Source organism: Onychomys torridus, chromosome 4 (genome assembly GCF_903995425.1).
Source record: "Onychomys torridus chromosome 4, mOncTor1.1, whole genome shotgun sequence".
Lineage (NCBI taxonomy): Eukaryota > Metazoa > Chordata > Mammalia > Rodentia > Cricetidae > Onychomys > Onychomys torridus.
Genome location: NC_050446.1, coordinates 137019650 through 137037004, shown reverse-complemented (window position 1 = coordinate 137037004; position 17355 = coordinate 137019650). Strand labels below are relative to the sequence as shown.

The following is a 17355-nucleotide window of genomic DNA, read 5'->3' as shown; positions in this document are numbered from 1 at the left end:
TTAGAATCAAGGCCACTGTTGGGAATAAATTTGTAAGTTTCTCCCTTCTTCCAAGTCCCTTCCAAAGCAGAATTCCAATGATAGTGTACACACAGAAGAATTGTGCTTTCTGTGTGTGAGTGAGCTTGGTATTTCTTTTTTCTTTTCTTTTCTTTTTTTTTTTAAATTATTTATTTATTATGTATACAGCATGTATGACCAGAAGAGGGCACCAGATCTCAATACAGATGGTTGTGAGCCACCATGTGGTTGCTGGGAATTGAACTCAGGACCTCTGGAAGAGCAGTCAATGCTCTTAACCTCCGAGCCATCTCTCCAGCCCAAGTTTGGTATTTCTTTTCTTTTCCTTTCTTTTCTTTTTTCAAGACAGGGTTTCTCTGTGTAACAGTCCTAGTTGTCCTGAAACTTGCTTTGTAGACCAGGCTGGCCTTGAACTCACAGAGATTCCAAGTACTGGGATTAAAGGCGTTCACCACCAATTCCTGGTGAGCTTGGTATTTCTACATAACGAAGTAACACAAGGAAACAGCTCAAGATAATCTCTAGTACACTCTCCTCCGTCTTTTGGGGTCTGGCATAATAGCTTCATCTTATATGAAGATGTAGAAGCTCAGAGAGGTCAGAAACTCTCCCTCCAGTAGAGAATGTTAAACAGAGAATGCCAGAGCTGGTGCTGAGACCTGACTCTAACTCATACCAAAGCCCTGTTCTAGGTCTCATGTATTAAGCCTGGACTTCCATCTGGAGAGTCTGAAGGCAAACCTATATCCAGGTTATTCATGTTGGCTGCATTTGCTTCTGGTGACATTGGTTCTAAGGTCTTGCTGACTACAAGATGGAAACAGTTTTCATATCTTTGCTACTTGACTCCGTAATGAGAACTGTCTTCCCTGATTTGAAAGTGTTCCTGTTAAGGTTGGAGAGGTGGCTCAGTGGTTAAGAGCACTTGTTGCTCTTAAAGAAGACCAGAGTGGACAGATCACAACTTCAGATGATTTGATGCTTTCTCTGGCCTCCATGGGTACCTGTACACAAGTGTACACAGGCACATAGGCACACATAGACACACATAGACACACATGGACACACACACACACACACACACACACACACACACAGAGAGAGAGAGAGAGAGAGAGAGAGGTCTTTAGAAAAAAGCTATACAAGTCCACTGGATATTTTCTTTGAAAGTATTCTGTTCCATACAATGCAATTTAATCACGACTGTCAGATCCATAGGCTCAGGCCCAGGTATATATACTAGGTGCAAGATTGTGTGGAACCCTACTGGGTTGACTCCATATATACCTGGTTCTTAGATTTACCACAGACTTTTGCCTTTCTGAGCTGTCTCATCTGCCTTCAAGTCATGGAGGATTCTCAGTTTTATTCCTAGCCATATGTGTTGAATGATTGTGAAACAATCTTTTTTCTCTTGACTTCAATGACTCCATCTCAAATGTAGATGAGATACTCCATTTGGATATCAGGCTTTCTCCTCAGGAAAGACAAACCAGGTTCCTTACTTGACCTAGTTAGCCCTAACTGTCAACTTGACACAGCCTGGAGTCACATGAGAAGGGAATTTCAATTTGGGATTGCCCAAGTCAAGATTTGCCTGTGTGCATGTCTTTGGGGTACTGTCTTGATTATTAATTGCTGACTGTGGGCAAGACCATCTCCAGGTATGTTGTCTTGAACTATATAAGAAAGCTAGCTGGGTGGTGGTGGTGCATGCCTTTGATCCCAGCACTCAGGAGGCAGAGGCAGGCAGATCTTTGAGTTCAGGGCAGCCTGGTCTGCAAAGTGAGTTTCAGGACGTTGAGGACTAACAAAGAAAACCAAAACCAAAAAAAAAAAAAAAAAAAAAAAAGCTAGCTAATGACCCCAAGGTCATAAGAGTGAGACCTCCCCCACATCAGCTGCAACACTAGGAAGAGCAGGTCCTGAACCTCACCTTGCCAGAACAATAGAGCCAACCTGTTGACAGAGGTGTGGGTTAGCCAGCCAGAAGTTGTGAGTATGGGAGAGCTGCCCCTACTAGTCTGCCATCCCATCTGGTGGTGTGGGTAGGAGATGTCCCCCTTGCCCTTCACCCCTTACCACCTATGACAGATGATCAAGCTGACCCTCCCCCTTACCAGCTGCAGCACTGAGGAAATTGGGCCCTGCTCCCTGCCTAGGCAGCACAATATAACTGACCCTGTTGGCAGAGGTATGGGTGAGATAGCCCTGAGGGTGTGAGAGTGGGATAGCTGGCTACATCCCCCTATGTGGTGGTGGTGGTGAGGATGAGGGAAAGATGCCCTTCCCCTCTTGACCCTGCCACCTGTGGTGGGTGAAGGAGCTGACCCTCCCCCTTACCAGCTGCAACACTCAGGGGAATGTACCCTGCATGTCACCTGGGCAGCACAGTAGAGCTAACTCTGTTGTCAGAGGTGTGGATGAGCCAGCCCAGATGTTGTTAGTTTGGGAGAGATATCCCCATTACTTATCTGTCATGTGGCAGCATTGGTGGGGGAGAGATACCCACCCCCTCCAACAACACCTGAGACATGTGGAAGAGCTAGCACTGAGGTTGTAGGAGTGAGGGAGCTGTCCCTGACCCTCATCAGCTGCAGCATTTGGGAAAGTGGCCCCTACACTTTGCCTGGGCAACACCATAGAGCTGGCCCTGAAGGTGTAGGTATGGGAGAACAAACCCTGAGGACATGAAAGCCAGAGAACTGACCACACTCCTTGCTCAGTGCTGCTAGGGGTGAACTAGCCAGGGCAATACTGGAGAACTCACCCTGGTGGTGAAGACCAGGAAGAGCTGGCTACACAGGCCCATAACCAGGGTTATGTGGTGTCAGGTTGGTCCTTCAGACCCAGGGCTGCAGGATCTCCATGACACAGGGCAGCAACGGGATGTCCAGGAAGAGACCCAGTTAGGGCCCAGTGTCGATGGTATAGCAGAGACTAGGGGCCTCAAACCAGACCAATGACTCTTTGCAATGGATGCCTGCATGTAAAAAGTTTGGATAAAGGAACTTACTATGTGACTCACTGTGCCACGTTGTAGCCTTCATGACAAGATTTTCTCCTTCTTTTCTTCTTAAATTTTATTTTGTTTTATTTGGGCAGGAGAGGGAGATGGGTGGGATTGGGAGGCATGATGTGAAAGACACAAAGAATAAATAAAAATAAAGTTTTAAAAAAAGAAAGAAAAAAGAAAGCTAGCTAAATATAAAACTGCTTGTGGGCCAAAAAGCAGCATGTCTCCATTGTCCCTGCTGCATTTCCTTAAAAGTGACTGGGTTTCTTGGTCAGAGGTAGTCCTTTATGGAATAGCAAGCAGACATGATTTCAAGTTCTGGCCTTGAAACCCTCAATGATGGACTGTAACCTGGAAGCTGAAATAAATCCTCCTCCTATGTTGCATTTTGCCGGAGCTTATTTTTCCCCCTCAGGGTCTCACTATGCAGCCTTAGCTAGCCTGAAACTCACAGAGATCCTACCTCTCAAGTGCTGGAACTAAGGGCATGCACTACCACACCCAGCCCTTGACCAGAGAATTTTATCACTGCAGAAATGAAACTAGAACAAAACTACATGTGTACACTCAGCTCTGACACATCTTCTCTTTTCTATCTTCTGGGGTCTGGCATTTTGGCTTCATCGTACACCAAAGAAGCAAAGGCCCAGAGAGGCTAGATATTCTTTATCCATCAAATAGAGGATGTCAAAGCTGGTGTTAGAGCCTGACTTAAAGTCACATCAAGTCATAGGCCTCATCATTCCCCTTATTTAAACAGAACCTGCTCATTCCCTGGACACAGAGTTACCTCAGACATTCTTGCAGACCAGTATCACCCTTTGCAAACCAGTGAATCTATCACTTCCTTTCAGCACAGACAGGGACTAAGTGGTTATCCAGCATCCAGCAGCCTCTGTCATCTACCCTGATTATGGAACAGGCCCACATTAGCCTTGTTCCTTCCTTGCCTGTTCTGGGGAATGAGTCCTGTCTCCATATCCTCCAAAACACACAAGCCATATTACAGAAGTGTCATCCACGGTTGCCTGCAGATGAAACATAGGCCTCTAGCTACATCCTTTGCTCTTCTTTCCCTCCATGCCCTCCCACTGTCTTTCCTTTCATAGTTGTTACCGTTCTCTCTCTCTCTCTCTCTCTCTCTCTCTCTCTCTCTCTCTCTCTCTCTGTCTCCTCTCTCCTTTCCTCTCTTTCTTCCTCTCCCCTCCCCTTCCTTCCACCCCCTCTCCCTCCATCCATCCCTCTCTCCCTCCCCCTCCTGCCGCACCCGCCCTTCCTCCCTCCCCTCCACAGCATTGCAGCATTCGCCGACTGCAGCTCCCAGACGCCGCCCGTATCCCTCCGGCCTCCGCAGCCCCAGCCACCGCCAGCACCATGGCCAGCACCGTATCCGGTAAGGTTCGGGGGCCTGGGTGTGGGATGGTGGGACCGCGGTGGGTCTGAGCAGAGGCCATTGTCTAAGCAGGGGCCTTGCCTGATGCAGGAACAAGTTACTGACTCCGTTTTCCTGTGTTGAACCTTTGCATGGCGAGACTGGGCTGTGCAAGAACGTGGGGTCCGGAGCCCTCAAGGGAGGGAGGGGACTCAAGTGCGGGAGGAGCCGCAGTCGGACACGGGGCAGCAGCCGCGCCCTAGGCATCACTGCGTGAAGTCGGGATCCCGGGCGCATTGCCCCTTCGGGCGCCGGGGTGCGGGGCCAAGGTGCGACTGCGGCAGAGTGGCTCTGCGGATTCTTGCTTGCAGACACATAAAAGTGTCTGCAGTGGAGCTGGGAGGTCCTCTAAGGCTCCAGAAACCTTGGATTTCAGTGCCATTGAGTCTTCTAGGGAGTTGAGGGGGAGGTGGGACCTTCCGCAGAAGCCTGGACCTCGGTCTCTGAGAAGTGGGGGAGGGGCTCGGGAACACAGGAGAGAACCTCTCAACAGCTCGCAGAGGGGGAGGCTTGAGCCTGCAACAAGCGAGGCTTCTCCACCTCGATTTCCCTCTGTGACCACTGCTACCGGGGACCACCTTCTGCGACGCTAGGACCACCTGCTCCAGCCAGAAAAATCTCCGCCCTTTGCGCCACCGGGTGTAAGTGGAGGAGAGGCTGTTGCATTTCCAAACCTTTCCGGGGTGTGGTGAGGTCTGCTTTCGTAGGGCGTCTTCTACACCTCAGACTGCATAGAGGATCGAAAGCAGGCAGAGGGCAGGACACGAAGAGGATACTAGGCTCTGGGGTGGTTGCTGTGGCTCCTTTCCTGACCTGAGAACCTAAAGCTGGACAGCCCCTCCCACACTGGATGCCCCGCCCAGTCCCCAGCCCCTGCAGGGCTTCGTCTTTTTTTTCAGGGCGCTTGTGACTGCAGGACCCATGACCCCCAACCCCCTGACCTTGCTTTCCTCTAAGAACCACATGCTCTTGCTGCCTTTCCTTCCCTCAGCCCAGGAGGCTGATCTCGTCGTCGGTCAAATAGGTCAATGCGTGGTTCTCCCACTCTTTGGCTTTGGCCCTTGGTACAAACTCCACCCATCACGCGGTCCCGCCCTGATCCCACCCCTCACGCCCAGAGAATTTTAGTATCATCCTAGGAGGGGACCAGGTGTGTAAGACTCTTTAAGCTCCAGCTCCAAAAACATGGACCCAACTTCAGCTTTGTGCTATAGCCAGACCTCGCCCATCAGCCACAGGTAAGGTCTTCATCTTGCTTATTGTCTTTAAGTACCAGTTCCTCACCAATTGTCCTGTCCTCTCCAACATGCTCACTTCTCTGCAGCCAGATCATAGAGCAGGCCCTGCCTATGGTCACTTTTCTATTTGCTCCTTGAAGATCTGTCTTATGGGAAGAAAGTTCCTCATTGTCTATCAGACTGAGAGAAACCATAACAAGGAATGCCCATGACCACCAGACACTGTGCCCCTGACTGCGCTACAACATATGGTAACTCATTTGCCAGTTGAACCCCTATTTTTCGAGCTTTGACTTCAGGGATCTCTGACCCAGGTGGATAGCACCCTACCCTTCTCTCCAGATGCTCACACCTGCCCAGGCTGGTACTGCTTCCTGAATCCCTGCCAGCCTTCCCCATGCTGAAGTGATAGTTATCTGGAAGACAGCCTCCTGGTACTGGTTCTTAAACTCTGCCATGAACTTGCAGTCCTTTCCCTGTGAATGTCTCAGGCTCAAGCAGAAATGGCCTTTGAGCAACTGTCGGGCCCTAAGTTCCTGGCCAGACCTTTGAGGACAGCCTATCAAGGATTTGGATACAAGATGAGAAGTGATAATATGAAACACTAAGACTGGCAGGGAGGTGGGCGCTATTCTCATCAGACTTGATGAGAACAAAATTCCTTCTCTCTGGCCTCTCCCAGGTCCAGGTCTTTCCTGCCCTAGCCAAGACCCTCTTCTTACTCCTGCCCTCCTATCTCCTTAACACAAGACTGACATCTTCTAGATGCACAAGATATCTACTAACTTGTTGCTGTTAATCTTTCAAATCCTCTAGCTCCTTATCACATGATCTTGGAGCTTGCCCCTCTACCTCCTTTGTTGGATTAACCTTTTCACAGCACAAATATATGAGTAGATGTTGTTTATGAAAAAAATCAAAACTTGGCTAAGCACAGTACACTCAGGAGGTGGAGGCAAGATGATCAGGAGTTCAAGGCCAGGCTTCAGTACATAGTGAGTTCAAAGTTAGCCTAGGCTACATTGTACCTTCTTCTTTTTTCCCCCAAGATAGGGTTTCTCTGTGTAGTTTTGGTGCCTTTCCTGGATCTCGCTCAGTAGACCAGACTGACCTCGAACTCACAGAGATCCACCTGGTTCTGCCTCTCGAGTGCTGGGATTAAAGATGTGCGCCACCACCGCCCGGCACCTTGTCTTTAAAAACAAACAAACAAACAAACAAACAAAAACAGAAAGGAAGAAAGCAGGAAATGGAAAAAAGGAGGGGGGGTAGACGAAAGAGAGAAGAGAAGAAAAAACAAGGCAAGGGGCTGGAGAGATGGCTCAGAGCTTAAGAGCACTGGCTGATCTTCCAGAGGTCCCAGGTTTGAGTCTCAGCACCCACATGGTGGTGGCTCACAAACCTCTGTAACTGCAGTCTCATAGGATCTGACCAGACTCTTCAGACCTCCATGGACACCAAGCACAAATGTGGTGTACAGATGTACATGGAGGAAAAAAATGCACCCATACATATAACATAAAATAAAAAATAAAAAGCATTCTGCCCTCTCTGCTGCCTCTTGGGTTCCATGCTGCTTCTAAATAAATCTGAGTTATTAAAAAATTTAAATCAAAACAGCATTCTCTGTGCTTGTTGTGGGAGGGCAAAACTTACCATGAAAGTTTTGACCACTTCTACCCCATATCCTTAATTCTATGCCAACTCATTCCACCCCCCCGAGACAGGGTTTTTCTGTGTAGTCCTGGCTGTCCTAGAACTCACCCTGTACACCAGGCTAGCCTTGAACTCATAGGTCCACCTGCCTCTGCCTCCCTAGTACTAGGATTAAAGGCATATGTCACCACTGCCTGACCCAACTCAATTTTTAAAAATTATTGGGTAAAACGTGATCAGAATGTTTCTGGTCTATCTCAATGCTTGTCCAGGTTCCTCTTGTCTGTTTCCTCAAAGGGTGCTAATAGATAATCAGACATGGAAGCAGCCATCTTCTCCCCCCCCCCCTTCTTGTGTCTATCTAGAGACCTAGTTCTGAGCCTCATAGCCTATCAGACATTGGGAATTGCTAGAATGGAGGGAAGAACAGTGATAATCTAGAATTGCATTTCAATATGTTGCTAATGTCATACCAGTAAGCTAAGACCTAGTATTGCCCTGTGGAATGGAGTAACTGTACTGGGCTTGCAGGACTGTTGAGCTTTAGCAAGACAGTAGTCTCCAAGGAGCTGGTTCACAAGTGAATGGTCTCACAACAGCAAAGTTACTTACATTTTAAAAGTAGGGTTGGGGATTTAGCTCAGTGGTAGAGCACTTGCCTAGCAAGTGCAAGGCCCTGGGTTCGATCCTCAGCTCCAAAAAATAAAAATAAAAATAAAAATAAAAAAAATAAAAGTAAGTGTCTCTCCAGGTGGTGGTGGTGGTGCATGCCTTTAATCCCAACACTCAGGAGGCATATCTCTGTGAGTTCAAGTCCAGCCTGGTCTATAGATTGAGTTCCAGGATACCCAAAGCTACACAGGAAAATGATGTCTCAAAAACCCAAACCCAAACCCATACAAAAACAAACAAACAAACAAACAAACAAACAACAACAGCACACACACAAACAAAACAAAACCAACAAAAAAGTGAGTGTCTTTTTTTTTTCATCTGGGGTCAGGGTCATAGCATCAGGCTTGCCTTCCTTTCTGGTTGGGTAGTAGGGGCACTGGATGGTTGGCACTTGATCTGGAAGGAAGCAGTGGGTCTGTAGGGCTGAGTGGACATCTCCTTTGTCTTTTTCCTTGGTGGAACATGGGCTCCAAGCCTACCTGAAAGGGCAGTGAGTGGATGTCTGGAGAGAACAAAGATTCACCTCAAAGTGGTAAATGATGTGGAGGTAGTGTCTGAGATGCAAGTTTACAACTAAGTTTACAAGCCAGAGACAAATGCCCTACAGGTGGAAGTCTCAGCTATTTGGGAGTTTCGGGCAAGAGGATCATTTGAATCAGAGAGTTCAAGGCCATTTTGAGCAATATAGCAAGATCCAGTTTTGGGGAAGGAAAAAAAGAAGGGAGAGAGGTAGGAATGAAAGGAAGGGCTACAGGGAGGGTTCCTTACGTTTGTACTTGTCCTGGTCATGAGAATCGTAGCAGAGACAGGCAGATTTCTGTGAGTTTGAGGCTAGCCTGATGTGCATAGGGAGTCCTAGGCAAGCCAAGACTACACAGTGAGACCCTGTAAACCAAAGATACAGAGTTACAAGTAATCACAGAAATAGATGCTCAGAGAAAGAAATAGTTTGAACACCTGTAACCAGAGATACAGAAAGACCCTAAGAAGCTGGGTGCAGTGACTTACATTTGTAGTCTTTTTTTTTTTTTCAAGAGGGTTTCTCTGTGTAGCTTTGGAGCCTGTCCTGGAACTCACTCTGTAGATCAGGCTGGCCTTGAGCTCACAGAGATCTGTCTGCCTCTGCCTCCCAAGTGCTGGGATTAAAGACGTGTACCACCACTGCCTGGCACATTTGTAATCTTAACACAGGAAGCTGAGGCAGGAAGATTATTGGGAGTTGAATGCCAGCCTGGACTGGAGCAAAACCCTGTTTAAAAAAAAAAGAAAAACAAAACAAACAGGCAAAATTCCAAAAGGAAAAAGACACAAGAATAGTGATGAAGTAAAAAAGACAGAATCACAGAAACCCGGACAGAGGTGTTATAGTTTGTTCAGATTAATCAGAAAAAAATACCTTTAGACTGGATGTTTCTTCTAAGAAGTAGAAATTTATCTTGCTGGGTGGTGGTGGCGCACACCTTTAATCCCTGCACTTGGGAGGCAGAGGCAGGTGGATTTCTGTGAGTTTGAAGCCAGCCTGGTCTCTAAAGCGAGTTCCAGGAAAGGCGCAAAGCTACACAGAGAAACCCTGTCTCAGAAACAAACAAACAAAGAGGAGGAGGAGGAGGAGGAGGAGGAGGAGGAGGAGGAGGAGGAGAAGAAGAAGAAGAAGAAGAAGAAGAAGAAGAAGAAGAAGAAGAAGAAGAAGAAGAAGAAGAAATTTATCTTTGTGTAGACTAAAAGCTCCAGGTCAAGGCACCTCTAGGCCTGAGGTTGCTTCCTCATTACGAGTGTCCTTGTGACCTCACACGTTGGAAGATCTGAAGAATTACTAAGGATACTGTTCTGTAAGGTCATTAATCTCATTCAAGAGTCTGCACAAAACAAAACCCAAAACTGTTTTGATTTTCTTATTTCAGGCAAGGCTTTACTCCAATTTGTACTTTTATGACCTGCTCACCTCCTAACATGGAAGGGAAGGAACATTCAGACCACAGAAGGAAGAGAGAAACATACAAAAAATATAAGAGAGAGACAGGCCAGGCAGGGAACATGAGTTAAAAAACCAGCTTGGTGTATGTAATGAGTTTCAGACCAGCGTGGGCTATATAGTAAGACTGTCTCAAAACAGAGGCATGGTGGTGCACAACTATACATCCAGCTTTTGGAAGGTGGAAACAAAAGGATAAAGAGTTCATTCTTGGCTACATAGTGAGTTTAAGGCCAGTCTGGACTACATGAGATCCTGTCTCAAAACAAAACAAAATGAAAAAACAAATATGCACATAGATAAAGAGCAATATAGAAAAGGAAGACACAGAAATGTCAGGATGGTCATAGTACTTGCTCATCTTGACTTCATATCCACAGCCTACAAGGAGAAGATGAAGGAGTTGTCTGTGCTGTCTCTCATCTGCTCCTGCTTCTACTCACAGCCTCACCCCAACACCATCTACCAGTATGGGGGTGAGTGTATCCACACAGCTGCTAGCCCTGCTCAGCTAGGGCATGACCACCTTACTTCTCTTGTTTCTTCTGACCTCCCGTAATACTGTGGCCTGGCTGGCTGCTGCAGAGAGTCATTCTGGGAGGAGGGACCCATGCCCAAGAGTACTACCTGAGCAACTGCACCCCTTTCTCAACCCTTGCTAAGATGTGTGCTGGGAGAAGGCCTCTCATACTGCCTATATCCTCTGGCTAGGCCTCATAAGTTCCCATCCGGTCTTCCCTGCAGATATGGAAGTGAAACAGCTGGACAAGCGAGCCTCTGGCCAGAGCTTCGAGGTCATCCTCAAGTCTCCTTCTGACCTATCTCCAGAGAGCCCTGTGCTCTCCTCTCCCCCCAAGAGGAAGGATGCTTCCTTGGAGGAGCTGCAGAAGCGGCTGGAGGCAGCTGAGGAGCGGAGGAAGGCAAGGACTCTCCACATACATTTGGCACCATTGACCAGGCCCTTTGCTTGATCAGGGCATTGGGCTGGGGAGTGTAGGACTTGCTGCTGAGCAATTGGGATGAGAGAGAGAAGGACAGTGCTGAGATGGTGACAAACAGGACAACAGGAACCACATTCTTGAGAGGGACCTCAACTTTGATCATGGCAGAGGGAGGTCAGGTTGTGTTCCCACAGGAGGAGCCTTGGGGATATAAAGCAGAGGCTAGCACTCCTTTCAAGACAGAGGAGTGAGAAGAAAAGGTCTCACATTCGAAGATCCTTAGTTGGGTTGGTTAGGTAGTTCAGCGGGCCCTGGGAGGTATGAATGGGGCTCCCAGCCCCTCCTCACACTAGCCCCTTTATAACTGAAACACAAAGAACAAGATTTGTTCTAGGATTGAGATCCCAGAGGCAAAGTCCACTGGACAGGAGAAATTACTTAATCCATGCACAGAAGGACTCAGGATCAACAAGTTTATTTTGAAAACTGATGTACCCATGGGTCCCCAGCATCATTTAGGAGGCAGCCTAGGCCAGGAGCTAATCACCCTAAGGATCCTCGCGCTCCTCATTATCCATTTTCCCAGCAGTCACCAGACATTCCTCCCCCCACCCCCACAGGGTAGGGCAGTGTAGCACCACAATGTCCCTTCCCAGATCCCTGTGCACCCATTTCTTTGCTGAACAATAGTGGGGAGCTAGGAACTTGGCTGACCGAGCTGTGTCTATACCTGCTCATTGCTCAACAGGGAGCTGTCTGGAGAGGTCTGGAGAAGCCACCACAGCTCAGGGTTCAGAATTTACCCTGCCTCTTCAACATTTGTGGCCTTGGGAGTTCTCAGTCCAACAAGGAGACTCTGTGGCTAAGGGTAGCACAAAGCAAGCCACTGCAGTTCACCTGGCACTGGAGGGGCCTCTGGCAAGCAGAATTTTCAGTACAAAAGGCCCAGAAGTCCCAGGCAAACTGGGATTGGATGCAGGATAGCATAAGGTCCCTAAACTCACAGAAATTAGCCCAGGGACGGAGGGAAGAGTGATTGATAGGTACTAGATGGAGCTAGGTCCATGTTCTGGCAGGTGAGGCACGTAGGGTTTGTCTAGCGCTTGGGCACCAGAGAGTGAAGGCCTGTCAGGAGGGGTCTCAGATGCTGCTTACTAACTCCTGGCTCTGTGCAGACGCAGGAGGCTCAGGTGCTGAAGCAGCTGGCAGAGCGGCGTGAGCACGAGCGTGAGGTGCTGCACAAGGCGCTGGAAGAAAACAATAACTTTAGCCGCCTGGCGGAGGAAAAACTCAACTACAAGATGGAGCTGAGCAAGGAGATACGCGAGGCTCATCTCGCGGCCCTGAGAGAGCGGCTACGCGAGAAGGTGGGCGCAGGGTTGGGGGCGTTGATGTGGGCGTGATCACTGCTGGGCAGGCTCTAGATGTGGGATCCGGTCTGTACACTGAGTGAAGAAGGGGGTCCTAATAATACCTTTATAGCCTTTTTTTTTTTTTTTTTTTAAAGTTGAGCACTTTCCTCAGCGTTGGAATAAGGCCCAGAATCTGGTCCTAGTGAGACATATTTAGCAATCACAATAATATATAGTTATATTAATTATAAGTGCTCTGAAAGATTTTGAATCCCCACGGGGCTCAGCTCCAAGAGGGAATGGAACTTGTTTACGCTGGAAGTCAGATGCCCAGTCCCTTGGTCTGATCCCTAAACACTGTGGCTCCAGTGCTCCTGGAGTGCAGTGATGCCTGCCGACTATATATGTATATATATCTGGAAGTTCCTAGGGACACCCTTACCCTTGGCCGCTCATCAAGGCGTCGCCTTTCTTCACAGGAGCTGCATGCTGCTGAGGTGCGCAGGAACAAGGAGCAGCGGGAGGAAATGTCTGGCTAAGGAACATTGGACCCAGCAGCGATGAGAACATTTTTGGGTTTTGTTTTTGTTTTGTTCAATTCTGTCTAGATGCAAATTTTTTCCTGCTCCTACTCGCTCCCTTGTACCCCCAGCTTCCTGCTTCTCTTCCCACACTAAACTGTCTAGTCCTTATAACGTGTCTGACTTTGGGCTCTCCCTAAAGAAGCTCCCTAGGCAGGAGGTATGGTCTCCTGTTCAGACACCAGGCCAGGTGCGGCTGGGGCTTTCTTGATGGCTCTCTTAGTGGATGTGTTGGCAACCTTAATAAATCTAGTGGCAGTGGCACAAACGTGTGGATTCTCATTCAGGTTCTCAGACTCCCAGCTTCTGCAAGGCCAGACAGCAGCATTTGCCCATAATTTTATGGGAAACTTTGTGGAGAGAGTCTATAGAGGACAGAGAAAGACTGAGGACCCCAGAGTAGGTTGGGCCTGCTCTATCATTATGGCCAGTCCTTGAGCCTGTGAGCTGCAGAGCATACTAGAGCTGGAGAGTGAGAGTTACAACATTCTAATGTAACAGTTTCACAGGAGTCCTGAGGTCACCTAGACCAGTGATACCCTAGGCCAACCTTAGAGCCTATAGTCATGCACAAGGCCTATGGTGGAGTATTATCTCACCTGAGTTGGTTTGGGGTAGGTATTCTCCACCAAGAGCCCATGAGCTTCTGTGGTTAGGAGAGTTATGGGCAGCATAGACATCTCCTACTGTTCCTACAGTCTCAAAAGTGCATGCTCTTTCCAACACCTTAGCTGAGGAATTCTGTGGAGCCAGTCTCAATGCCCTCAGGGGTCTTATAGCCCCTTGGAATCCTGCCCCCTTCCTCCTGTCCTGTGCTCTGATCCAAGAATGCTCCTGGACACTGGAATTTTACATCACTTGCTGGCAGTCATGGCCAGGTGTGAGAAAGTAGCAGTCATGAATTCTCAGGGAGTTCTTGGGGGTGGGAGGTTCCTTAGGACCAGCTGCCTGAAGATTCAGATACTGGAAGGGTCAGAATTCCCAAGTCACCCTTCCCATATCCATCCTGGAATTCCTTACCAAAGGCAGAAAGCCTGGCTCCAGGCCTCTTCTGATTAAGCATCTAAGCAGGGTGCTTTCTTCTCTCTCAGCCCGGGGGCTCCAAATGTCCCAATGGTGGCCTTTGAAGATGGTCACCTGCTTGGACATACTGGGGATCCCACACTTTTGTGACACTGCGGCATCTTCTCTCTTCTCTATGAAGCCCCACTCCACCATTGAGTTACAGACGTGGAGTACCTTCTGACCTGCTTGGTATGAAGTGTAAGGAAAATGCATGACATGTTTTTTGGTTGTGAGCCTAGCCTTTAACGTCTGAGCTATCCCTCCAGCCTGTGTGACATGTTTTTTTTTTTTTTTTTTCTTTTTTAACAACCCAGAATCAAGGCTCCAGAAACCAGGTGGCTGTGGCCATGAGTACCCTCACCTTCCATCAGGCAGAGGGCACTGGGAAGGGTCTTCCAAAGTCTATGGACACTGAACATTTCAGTGGCTCAGGGGAAATAGGATAATCACAAGAGGAAGCAACAGTCAGAACCTGAACTCCACAGTGCCCACAAGTGGCTTTTGTGGGACTCAGAAGGGGAAGAGGGAAAGGAACTGAGACTAGATTTCTTCCAATGGCAGCTCTTAAGTAGCCAAAGCCCATTGTAACATGTACCCATCTCATCCACATAGTGAACTTACAAATTAAATTAATAAGAAAGAGATCCTGAGCTGGGTGGTGGTAGTGCACGCCTTTAGTCCCAGCACTCAGGAGGCAGAGGCAGGCAGATCTCTGTGAGTTTGAGGGCTGCCGAGTCTACAGAGAGAGTTCCAGGTCAGCCAGGGCTACACAGAAAAATCCTGCCTTGAAAAAACAAAAAGGGGCTGGAGAGATGGCTCAGGGGTTAAGAGCACTGGCTGCTCTTCTAGAGGTCCTGAGTTCAATTCCCAGCAACCACATGGCAGCTCATGACCATCTATAATAGGATCTGATGCCCTCTTCTGGTGTGCAGGTATACATGCAGAGCACTCATAGATAAAATAAAAATTAAAAAGAAAGTAAGTAAGGGAGGGAGGGAGGAAGGAAGGAAGGGAGAGAGAGAGAGAGAGAGAGAGAGAGAGAGAGAGAGAGAGAGAAACCCTGAACCAACAAGATGGTTCAGCAAGTAAAGGCACTTGCTTCCAAACATGATGACCTGAGTCCAATCTCCAGGACTCACATTGTAGAAGAGAACCATTTCATACACCTTGTCCTTTTCCTTTGACCTCCATAAGCATGCTGTGGCATGCATACTCACAATACATACACACAATAAACAAACAAACAAACAAACAAATAAATAACATTTTAAAAAAGATATCCTGTGTGCTTAGAAATAGCATGTTACCCAGTATGATGTCCTCCATCTGTTGAGCCAAGGAACCCTGTGAGGTCACTGTAAGGGAATGCTTATATTGGATACAACTCCAGACTGACATCAGCTGTCAATCATATGTTTAAATCACAATTGTTTTGAGGAATGAGTATGTCAACACAATACCACAGGAATAAGATAGAGTCAGAACTGAGGCCTAGCCTGGCTGCTACAGGGACCACCCTTGATCTCTCAAAAAGGGACCTCTCTAAGGAGTATCCTATTGGATTGGGGCTTTCCAACTGGTCAGTTGCTGCTGATAGAATCGGGTCTAAAGTCTGAATCAAATTCTGTCTTGAGGCTCAGGGCTTAAGGGATTCCTAAATTGGAACTGCCTGTCAGGGACTTGCCCTATAGCTCTGTGGACTTGTTCCTGGTCACCACTACACAGCTGGTTATTCCAAGCTCCAGGGAATGAGGAGATACCTTGATGATTTTGTAAATATACTTGTTTTCTTAGGACCCAAATAGCCACTGGAGATGCCATCTGGGAATCATGTGATAAAGAGGACACATGCCTCTGTTCAGGTTCATATGTGGGCCTCCAGCCTAGTCCCTGGAAAGATGCCTACTTTCCACAACTCAGGGAGAAGCACAAGAGTAACATCATTTCTGGTGACATCACTTTTCTATCTCCTGCCCAAGAAGGATGGGTCAGTCAGAATGTAAGACACTGGAGGAAACAGAAACATGAGAATTGTTCAGGAGGGGATGGGAGGAAAGGGGTACACTGGAGTATCATATGAAGATGAAGGTGAATCTGCCGGCATAGGTTCTGGGTATCAATGTTGTATATCCCAGAAAAGCATACCTAGCCCTGGCATAGCAGATCTGATCATGGACCAGAACTTCTTAGTTTGCATGTTAGGGAATTAAAGGAACTTGGTCAAAGGTAAGATGGTACTTGTGACAGTCACTATGTGGAGCCTCCAACAACAAACAGGGATGGGAATCCTTCAGACTGATTCCATTTTTCTTAGCAAAGAACAGAAATAAAAATGGGACTCCTATGGGAAGCTGGTCAGAATATATGTGTCACCTATTATATATAATATAACATATTACCCTAAGGAGCAACTAAAAACATCATTGTTATCTTGTTTCCATAAGTACAGATACAGTTGCTGAGCATCTATGACTTAAGCTACAGACAGAATGTCAACAATCTCTGATCATTCTGAGGCTGCCCTGGTGTTAAGGGTCCCTTCCAAGAAGCACTATTTCCACTCATGCTAGCAGGACATGGGCCAACTTTGAACTGCTTGATCCTAGTTCCCCCAGAGTGAGCCATCAGAAAGTGATGGGAAAGAAGATGCCTGGACTCATTTCAGGAGTCATTCACTTCTGTTTGCCAGAACTGAGTCAATAAGAATAGACCACACTCAGGCTGGAGAGATGGCTCAGACGCTAAGAGCACTGGCTCTTCTTCCAGAGGTCCTGAGTTCAATTCCCAGCAACCACACGGTGGCTCACAGCCATCTATAGTGAGATCTGGTGACTTCTGGTCTACAGGCATATGTGTTGCAGAACACTGTATACGTAATTAATAAATAAATCTTTTTTTTTTTAAAAAAAGAATAGACCACACTCAAGGGAGTGCCAAAGATTTTGTGGTCCTATTTAATTTTACTCTTGCTTAGACAAAGTTTCACTTTATAGCTCTTGCACGCATGAGCTTAGAAGGCATGTGCTTAAAGGTATGTGCAACTGTCCTCAGCTTTGTGGGCATATTTTAAAGTCACTTCAAAACTGGGTGGAAGGGTGTGGTGGTGTACACCTTTAATTCCAGTTCTCTGCAGGCAGAGGTAGGTGGATCTCTGTAAGTTTGAAGCCAGTCTGGTCTATAGCAAATTCCAGGACAGCCAGAGCTATATAATAGAGAGATCTTGTCTCAAAAAAAAAAAAAAAAAAGTCACTTCAAATGCTATGATTGGAGTCACTACCGAAATCTGCATGTGTACCCCAAACTCAGTGTTGGAAACTTAATCCCAGGACAACAGTGTAGAAGGTGGGCCTTTTGGTGAGCATTTATTTGACTCCTGGAGAGTCTGTTCTCACCTATTGATTAATTC

At 47.4% G+C, this 17355-nt stretch overlaps 1 protein-coding gene across 1 annotated transcript; it reads left to right on the top strand.

The window, feature by feature from the left end:
• Positions 1–4159: 4159 nt before the first annotated feature.
• Positions 4160–13152, top strand: Stmn3 (stathmin 3). The gene is made up of 5 exons (XM_036184954.1): positions 4160–4430; positions 10391–10486; positions 10755–10930; positions 12127–12318; positions 12783–13152. Exons 1-5 carry the CDS (start codon positions 4412–4414, stop codon positions 12840–12842), a joined length of 543 nt encoding a protein of 180 aa, XP_036040847.1. The 5' UTR covers positions 4160–4411; the 3' UTR covers positions 12843–13152.
• Positions 13153–17355: the final 4203 nt, after the last annotated feature.

Excerpts from the sequence above, each read along its gene's own strand:
- Stmn3 (XM_036184954.1), top strand. Across the intron at positions 10,931-12,126 it reads CAGCTGAGGAGCGGAGGAAG|ACGCAGGAGGCTCAGGTGCT; the intron begins GCAAGGACTCTC and ends GGCTCTGTGCAG. Across the intron at positions 12,319-12,782 it reads GAGAGCGGCTACGCGAGAAG|GAGCTGCATGCTGCTGAGGT; the intron begins GTGGGCGCAGGG and ends CTTTCTTCACAG.